Here is a 9,515-nt window from a genome sequence, read left to right on the forward strand (position 1 = left end):
AAGGCAGTCTGTCTTTGAAAGAGCAAAAAGAATTTAACAAATATTAATTTTTAAAAAGTGACAATGTCCATTCATCTTATCTATTTATTCAAAAAGTGATAACTGTGACTAGCAATGTTTTAGTATTCTTTGTTCATATGGAAAATTTTGTCAGTGGTCTCATATGACAACTTCTTTTCCAGATTGGGAAACTAGCCAAACACACTTTTTTTCACAATAGAAACATGTGTCTAGGAAGGGGTGGTGATAAGATAGAAGACAGATTTATGGTCTTGATATACACAGATACATGAAAAGTCTGGGCCTTGTCTTCAGTCAAAGGGAATTTCTTCAAAAGAGCATCAATTTTTTCCCTCAAAAAATATTAACAAAAATCCTATCAGATGTGAAAGTCATCCCAACTCCAGTCCTGATTGAGGTAAGAATGTTTTAAGGACAAAAGAAAGAGAACCCAGTAGAGTCTGTTCTCACAAGTGCCCCCTAGGGACAGGGCAATGCATAGTTCAGTGGACCAGTGCCAGCTGACCATGCAAGGAAAGTAACAGAATTTGAAAGATATTAGAAAATTGTAGTTATTTGATAGATCACTCATATGTCTGTCAAAACTAATAACAAAAAAATTAGGTCTGCATTTTAATGATCTGTTTTATCCATTTAATTTTTAGATTTATTTGTAGTCTTTTTTTCAAAAATTGCTGAAAACTATTCATTTTCCTTCCCTCTGATAGTTTAGGAAGTACTGCTCTAAGCATCATCTGAACCTCTAGACTGTTTGTACCATACCATGAGAGACCTGGAGGAATTTGTGTGCAGCAAAATGTGTTGGAGAACAGTGTGCATAACCCAAATCCTACATGAACGTATTGAAACATCTCATCACAAATGTGCTGGTAGCAATGCATATTTAGTTACTTTTCCAGAAACCAGGGTGAAATGGGCCAAAAAGAGGACCCACAGAGTCTCCTTCCCTAATTACTTCTTCCTCCTGAGAGTTTCTCTATGAGACAGAAGCACACAAGAGAGGCAATTACAGACTAAATTTCTTTACTTTTTATTTTGCCATTTGAAACTTAAATTATGGAAGGCACAGAGGAGTTCAAAATGAGGCTGAGAAGGGAAGGTCATAATGAGGTGGTCAAGTTAGAGGTACAGGAGAATATTTCCATTAGGGGTAGTCTTTACACTTGGTCCCATGTCCATGATGAGCTGTATGCAAAACTCAGGCTCTTGACATCTCCCCAGACCTAGTCCTTGAACTTGCAAACATAGGGTAGCTTTATACCACAGTTGTAATCTTTCCATCTCAGATATCCTAGAGAGACAAAGGAAATCAGGTAGATGTGGCTGGTGGAGCTCTTGAACCCAAGGGAGAGTCATCCCAGATTCTGGCTTAGGATCCAAAGCCTCTCTTTCATCCTCACCAGTGTCTTGCTCCAGAGGAAGGAGACTCAAAGAAAAGAGGATGGGAGGGGATGGGGGAGGACAAACCAATACTACATTTCCTAGCTCAGAAGGATTCTCTGAAGGTCATGATGAGAAATGGGGAAAAAGAAGATGGAAAGTTCCGGGCAGAAAGGAGCTCCTCTGTTACTTACCTGTGCTTCTTGACAGACTCCCACAATAGCCAGGGTTTGCAATAGTGGAGGGGTCTTTCTCCCAGGCAAGGTAATTCAGCACATCATCGCTACTCCACTCCCATCCACCTGCATTGGGCTCATAGCCCTATAGAGGATGGAGTGTGGTGAGGTTGAATGGCCATTAGAATTCTCCCTGCATGAACCCCTCCCAGCATCACCAGATTTACTCTGCTCATCTATATGTTGCCCTGGAGCCAGAGCTCTCCCCTGGGAAACTCTTCCTAACTCCTTGGTCTTAGTGGCAGACTCCCAAACCAGTAATCACAAAGACCTACAGAATCATCAGAGTAACATGTTACTGACTGAACAACAATTAGTGATGCATCTGTAATTACCCCCTGAACCTCAAAGACACTGTCTGTTCTATAGAGTAAAAATGGATCCTAACTTCATTTAGGATTCCCTCAGCACAATATGTGCAGACTCTGTGAATCTCAGAGAACGGAATTACAAGGCCTCACGTGCAAATTGTATACAAGCATGACAGGAGGCAGATTAACTTCAGCTGGAGACAAGGGACTTCCACAGAACTCAGCTGTTGAGCTGCTATAGAGCCCTCCCTTTCCCCCTTGTGTCCCCCAGGATCTCTGTGCTCCAGAGTTCTGTAGGGCATTTGTTGGGCAGGGACAGGGGATAGGGAGTGGGCTTGGGGGGCAATAGCACCTTGACAGGTTATGAAGAGAAGATGAGTCCATACCTCTGTGGGGTCATGGAGCCCAATCCAGATATTTGAGTAGGTGTTCACATTGTTCTTGAGCAGGGAGGCCACAAAGGATGCCTCAGCCCCACTGAGCACAGACACAAGGTGTCCCGAGGGCCTCTTCTGGCAGGCCATCTGTGTGGGAAAGGGAGAGACTCAAGGGCAGCCTGAGACATCACTGGGAGGAGTGCAGAGCAGAGGTAGTGGAAAAGAGGTATATATGCAAAAGATATGGGTGCTCAGTCTTGCCCCCAAGAAATTCTGGAGAATGGAACCAACCCCCTCAGGTCTCAAATGTACTTTCCCTTAAAACCCCTAACTGAAAATCCAGGTACTCACATCTGCGTCCATCCAGGATTTTGGTGTCATAAACAAAGCATAGCAGTGGGAGGCATAAGCCTTGGAGCCTTTGGGACAGCTGATGCGTGGAGCAGGCACATCCTTCTGGATGTCTTCACCTAGGGTGGGAGGAAATAAGAGAGAAGAGAAGGAAGAAGTGAATAGGAGAGTGGGGATCAGGGTAGGGAGGTGACCTAGGGGACCTAGGCCAATGCTTGGGGAAGTGATGCCAAAGTCCTGACCGCCTCTCCCCATTGCCAACACTTTCAGGATTTCTTGATCTTGAACCAGCCCCAATAAATGAGGAACCTTCTCTTTTCTTTTCATCCTTCCCCTTCAAAGTCCAACCTTTCCCCATCTAGGCTGACCATTCTTACACTGGGTCCTCATTCTCCTTTCCTATTTCTCATTACTGACCTGTCACACTTTTCCTCTTTCACCTACCAACATAAATTAGAGTGCAGGGACAAAATGGAAATGACCTCCTTGTAGTGCTAGTGGACCACTGTGATGCCTACCACCCTTGCTTACCCTGAAGGAAGGAGTGATGATGGACAAGTTAGAGGCAGTTTCTTTGTGTGGGGATATATGTCACCATCACCACGGGAGCCTTCCTCTTCTTACTGGCCCTGAGCATTCACAAGAACCCCATGCTAGAAACAGTGAAAGCTCACCTTGGACCTGAGCCAGGAACATCAGGCAGGAAAGCAGCATCCAGGACATGCTGGGGAGGGCCAGGGGAGGCAGCATCGTGTCTGTGTTCTGAGGAAGCAATCAGACACCACTAAGGAAAGCGTGACTGGAGAGAGGGCATGCAGAGATGCCACTCCTCTTCCTTGCCTTTCCATTGTTTAGTCCCCTAAGAACAAATTGATCTCAGTGACACCTATCCCCTTGTATAGCTCTGGAAAGAACTGGAAAATCTTTGCACCTTCCACCCCATGAGAACTGCCCAGCTCGCCTGTGCTCAGATCAGAGCTCCAGTGTCCCCGACAGAGATCCTCATGTACTTCCCCCCAGATATGTACAGTGTAACTCCTGCCATGGTCTCATCTTCTCTCAGCTTCTACTCACCTGTCTTGCAGGGATTTGCAATGGTTTGTCAGGTCAGAGAAGACTGGCCTTTTATAAGCAAATTTGAAGGAGGGACACTGAAATGAATAACAGGAATGTGGAGCCTGAACAGGGGTCATGGAAGGTGCTTGGCATTGGTTCAAGGAGATTGCCACCACAGGGAGGAGTCTCTTCCCAGCAAAGGCTGGGAATTGCCACAGATTTTTCCTCTTTCCTGGTAGCAAATCAGCACTTTACCGAAGAACAGGTGAAGTTTGTTCTTTCCCTGCCTCTTCCGTGGTAGGGGCTGTTGGCACAAATTGTAGTATTGAAAAGGGGGAACATCTAATGGAGTAATTCTTCTGGTTGAAATCTCAAGAACCATTCTGGGACGCCCGGGTGGCTCAGTTGGTTAAGCGTCTGCCTTCGGCTTGGTCATGATCCCAGGATCCTGGGATCAAGCTCCGTGTCAGGCTTCTCCCTCTCTTGCCGTTCCCCCTGCTTGTGCTCTCTCTTTCTCTCTCTCTCTCAACTAAACAAATAAAATCTTGGGGGGGGGGGGGAGAACTCCTTTCTGTAGGCATGTGTATGTCTTGTGTAGTTAAATTAAGTAATTTTGGATGGTAAGTGAAGGCAAGTCTAGCAATTACAAGTATCACAGGTCTCATAGGTGAGAGCATAGAAGGAACTAAAGCCAAGAGTGGGGACGATATTTCAGGGTTGCCTCTTAAACATGATGGCTAATTTTAAAGAAACCTGAATCATCTGATGATTCAATAGTTGAGACAAGATATTATGGAAAATCAGTTGCTTAAGCTTGCTTTGCTAGTCTCCTGAGAGATGAGCTTCCCTGATGGATAATTACAATGTGATAGAATAAGAGGCAATGGAGATTAGAGCATACGGAGAATTAGAGTCAAATGATGCAAAGCCAAGGGGAAAAAATGAGGGTTAAAGACGAGTCAGAGCAGGAATTGTATGAAATTGTAGACATCGTCCTATATTGCATCTACGTTAGAGGTACGACATCAAGATGCTCACTACCCTGGGCTGCTAACAACCTCCCTTGCAAGACTATCATCTCTAGATGAAAAGACATTTATTTCTGTTAATTCTTACTGGGAGAGGGTCCAGTTTCATGTACGGATACTGAGAAAAGTTCCTCGGTCCAGTTTAGTTCTGAGTTGGCGATTTTGGCCATAGCGAGAAACATGTGACTCATACTTTATTCAGGTTTGGTTTGGCCAGTCCTGGACAAAGTTATGCTCTACAGACCCTGACTCTCACAATACATTTTTAGGCCAGCTTGTGTATAAGTGTTTATGGTAGGGATTTGTGATGAGGTTATGAGGTTAAGCTCATAATTGATACATGTCCTCAGAATCCAGTCAGTAGAACTCACAAATAATCTAATAAGAAATACAGCTAACAGATTCTTTTGTTAAAAATGAAAAAGAAAGTATTATGCCACAAAAAATATACAAAAATATGTAAATCCAAAGCCATAACTATAGTGAGAGCTCAGTGGAAATTAAAGTTTAAAAGTATAAAAAATAAAATATCATGCAAATATGATAATTAAGATGATTGAGAAATAATCTTGCTACATTAAAAGAATTACTTGAGAAGAAGTGAATCATAGCAATTACAAATCTAGTATGGAGAATGTTCTCAAATTCTTGAAAAACTCAGTGTAATGGAGCAAAGAATCCAATTTAGATTAATATAACCTAAAGAGATATAGCAACCTAATCAAGTGAGTAAATTTTAATTGGGTTTTGATTAATAAAGTAAGTCATTTCAGGGACAACTGTGAAATATGAATATGGGCTGGTATTTGATAATCCCAGAATTTTAAATTTTTTTCTTGTGATAATGTTATTAATGTTAGTGAATTTCCTTATACTTCTGATATTTATAGTGAAGTATTTAGAGGTGAAATGTCATGATATATACAGTTTATTTTCAAATTATTCAAGAAAATGTGTGTGGAGGGAGGAGTGGTCAAGGAACAAGAAAGAAAGCAAATGTATTACAAGCTGGTAACAATTTCAGAATCTAAGTGTAAGATGCAAGAGAATTATACTATTCTTTCAATTTTTTATATGTTTAAAATTTTCCAGATAGAAAGTTATAGCTTAACTTACATGTTCACTATCAATAACAACATATAGGTATTTCTCCCATCATTATCATAAACTAGAAATAGCATAATATAGAACAATATTCATGTTGAATCGTATATAAAAATATATATTAAAAATAAATTTTACAAACTAAAAATATTAAAGTATTATAAATACATATTTAACACTTAGGTACGGAAACAGTTAACAAATAAAAACAAGGAAAAACAAGGCAGTAATTGATTTTCTGTGTCCAACCAGAAAAAAATTATATCTTCAGAGTTAAAAAGAGTGATCATCAGACTCCACCTTTCAAAGCAGAGCTTAAATAATTTTTAAGATAGAAAACCTCTGAGTCCTTCATTTATCTGGAAGAGGTAGAATTATAGGCACTCTCCAAAATTTCTCTTCTCCTTTTTAAGCTGTACTTGTTTCCCTGTCCTCCTGAATCTTCCCCGTTGCTAGGTAAAAGGCAGTTAAACTCAGATCCTCCTATGAGAAGTTATTAAAACTCAGTTTTGTTTCTTTTTAATTGAAATAATGTTATACTTAAAATAAACCTTAAGGTTATGATGTCCTTAACTATAATGTAAGACTTTTGTTTCATATGACAGCTCACTAAACTCAGTAAAATTTAGTTGTTATTGTTTTATTTGTAATTGTTCTTACTAACAGTTCCCATTAACTGGGCACTGAGAAATTTGCTTAAATGTTATATTTAAAAAGCTGGTTTTAGGTTATTTACAGATCACTTCTTAGTGGTGAGAGAGGAATCCTTACTCTTGGAGTAACCAAGATTGAGCTTTAAGTTTTCTTTGCCAAAAGATATGACGTCCAACTTGTACTTTTTATACCTATCCACTTCCAAGTCCAACAGTATTTTCAGATAAGCCTTAGTACGGTTATTCGTAGAATTAATATCAGGGAATCACTGTGCGGGAATATAGGCTATTTCTTCCAAGGATGGTGAAATATGAAGAGTTCCTGGAAGATGGCTCAGCAGAGAGCTCATATCAAAAATAGCCTTGAAACATATTTTATTGGAGATTTATCACTAAAGCATAGCCCACTGGGATATATTAACCAAATACCCAGGGTTCTACTTTGGTCCTTTCACCTTATCCTAAGACAGTCAGAACAAATGGGAAAGGAATAAAATGAGGTCCCACACACTGTGAAACAAGGCAGGCTGGCCAAACCTCAAAGTCCCTGAGGCCAATCAGGGAAGTTATCAGAGCCCCGGAGCGTTGATAGCTGCTGCTACTTGGTTAATCATATGTAAGTAATGAACAGTAACTATTTTATCACCTGTGCAGTTATTGGGGGCAGTAAAGTTTTTTATCAGGCAACTGTCAATTTTTTTTTTATTTCAGTGCTTCACATTGGTCTTATAACAGTTCCCTGTTGCATATCATGTTAGTTCTTGTAATATATTTATTGTATATTTTATAAAGGCTATTGTTTGTTATTTATTTTCTTTTAGGATAAACGAGTCATAATACAAAAGTATTCTTCATTTGGGAAAAAATTAAGATTATGTTTCTAAGTGATTACTATCAGTTATAATCAGTTTGTTGATGGCAACTCTGCAGATCGGAAATGCATTTCCAGAGTACATATTTCTAAAAATGAAAATCAGAAATGCTTTCATAGCTGTGTTGCTTTTCTTTTTACTATGAATTATTTTTATGAAACAGAAAACACTTAGTAAACATCTATGTATTCACCATCTAGAATGAACAGCGATGATATCTTGCCATCTTCACATCTTTATTTTTTTAAGAACTAAAAAAGCAGACAGAAGAAGCAATGAAGAAATAGAATAGCAGTTACTTCTTATCTAATTCTCACTTCATCTTACTTCTCCATTAGGAATTTTCTAATCCTTTCTTTTTTTTCTTTTTAAAGGTTTTATTTATTTATTTGACAGAGAGAGAGACAGCCAGCAAGAGAGGGAACACAGGCAGGGGGAGTGGGAGAGGAAGAAGCAGGCTCCCAGTGGAGGAGCCTGATGTGGGGCTCGATTCCAGGACTCTGGGATCACGCCCTGAGCCGAAGGCAGATGCTTAATGACTGAGCCACCCAGGCACCCCAGGAATTTTCTAATCCTTTCAATTTACATTTTTGAGCATTATAGTATTATTTCATCTTTCTAGATCAACATTCATGTGACATATTTTATATAAGATTCTAGAATTTTTTTGTTCATTTGGCTTTAAGTTTTAAAATTTACTTTGAGATAAATAGTTCTAATTCTTTGATTTTAACTGCAGGGTAGTATTTACTCATCTAAGTATTTCAAAACTATGCATCCTTTCCTTTATTGGTGGAAATTTACCACATTAAGTTGATTTTAAGATGTGTAATTTGTCATGTTTTAAAATCTCTAAAATCTGGAGGGGCCTGGGTGGCTCAGTCGGCCTTTGGCTCAGGTCAAGATCCCAGGGTTCCCAGCTCAGTGGGGTGCCTGCTAGCCTACTTCTGCCTCTATCTCCAGGCACTTCCCACTCATGTTCCCTCTCTCTCTCAAAATAAATAAAGTCTTTAAAATAAATAAATGGATAAATAAATAAATAAATAAATAAATAAATAAATAAATAAATAAAATAGGGGTTCCTGGGTGGGTTAGTCTGTTGAGTTGAGTGTCTGCCTTGCCCTCGGGTCAAGACCACGGTTCTGGGATCAAGCCCAGCAAAAGGCTCCCTGCTCAGCGGAAAGTCTACTTGTCCCTCTCCCCATGCCCCTCCCCTTCCCACTCATGTATATGTGCACTCTCTAATAAATAAATAAAATATTTTAAATAATATAAAGAAATAAAATCGATCTCTAAAATCTTAATAATGACAAACATGGTCTTCATCTTTGCTGTGTAGGACAAGGGTCAGCAAACTTCTGTAAACGGCCGGAGAGTAAATACTTGGGCTCTGTGGGCCATACTCTCTCTCAAGTGTGCCATTGTAGCATGAAAGCAGCCAAAAACAATATGCAAATGATAGACATAGTTGTATTCTAGTTGAACATTAATTATGAACACTGAAATCTGAATTTCATATCATTTTTATTTGTCACAAAATATTCTTTCTTACTGAAATATAATTAACATACAATGTTATTAGTTTCAGGTGTACAACATATTGATACAACAATTCTATGCATTACTCCTTGTTCACCGTGATAAGTGTAGTTACCATCTGTCCACTGTACAACATTATTACAGTATCAAAATATTCTTCTTTTGATTATTTTCCAACCGTTTAAGAATGTAAAAAAAAAAATCTTAGCTTATGGGGCATATAAAAATGGATGGTGAACCAGATTTGGACCACTGAGTATAGTTTGCTGACAACTGGTATATACAAAATTAGAAAGAAATTAATCAAACAATAATTAATTATTTAATTATAATATGGTAAGAGCACTGAAGAACAAGTATGAGGATTTTGAGAGCATAAAACAGGAGTGGTGTGACCTGATCTTAGCAGACAGTTAACAAGTTGGTCTGATTCCAAAGGGCACTGACTTTCATAATTTTTTCCAATTGGAACTAAGAAATAGATGTTTAGTAGTAAGCCCAGACTAACCAAAAGAGCTCAGAAAAGCACATTCATTTCAAATGTACTTTTTTCAAATAGTTATAGCAAGTTAAGATGAATCAAAACA

General features: G+C 39.1%; 1 protein-coding gene across 1 annotated transcript; it reads right to left on the reverse strand.

The window, feature by feature from the left end:
* Window positions 1-1,034: 1,034 nt before the first annotated feature.
* Window positions 1,035-3,834, reverse strand: LOC113268744 (lithostathine-like). Its single transcript, XM_026517352.3, has 6 exons — window positions 3,751-3,834; window positions 3,351-3,438; window positions 2,677-2,795; window positions 2,335-2,472; window positions 1,596-1,722; window positions 1,035-1,312 (listed from the first exon to the last, which is right to left on the reverse strand). The coding sequence occupies exons 2-6, from the start codon at window positions 3,424-3,426 to the stop codon at window positions 1,245-1,247; spliced, it is 528 nt and encodes a 175-aa protein (XP_026373137.1). The 5' UTR covers window positions 3,427-3,438; window positions 3,751-3,834; the 3' UTR covers window positions 1,035-1,244.
* Window positions 3,835-9,515: the final 5,681 nt, after the last annotated feature.

The sequence above is a fragment of the Ursus arctos genome, unplaced genomic scaffold (assembly GCF_023065955.2).
Source record: "Ursus arctos isolate Adak ecotype North America unplaced genomic scaffold, UrsArc2.0 scaffold_8, whole genome shotgun sequence".
Lineage (NCBI taxonomy): Eukaryota > Metazoa > Chordata > Mammalia > Carnivora > Ursidae > Ursus > Ursus arctos.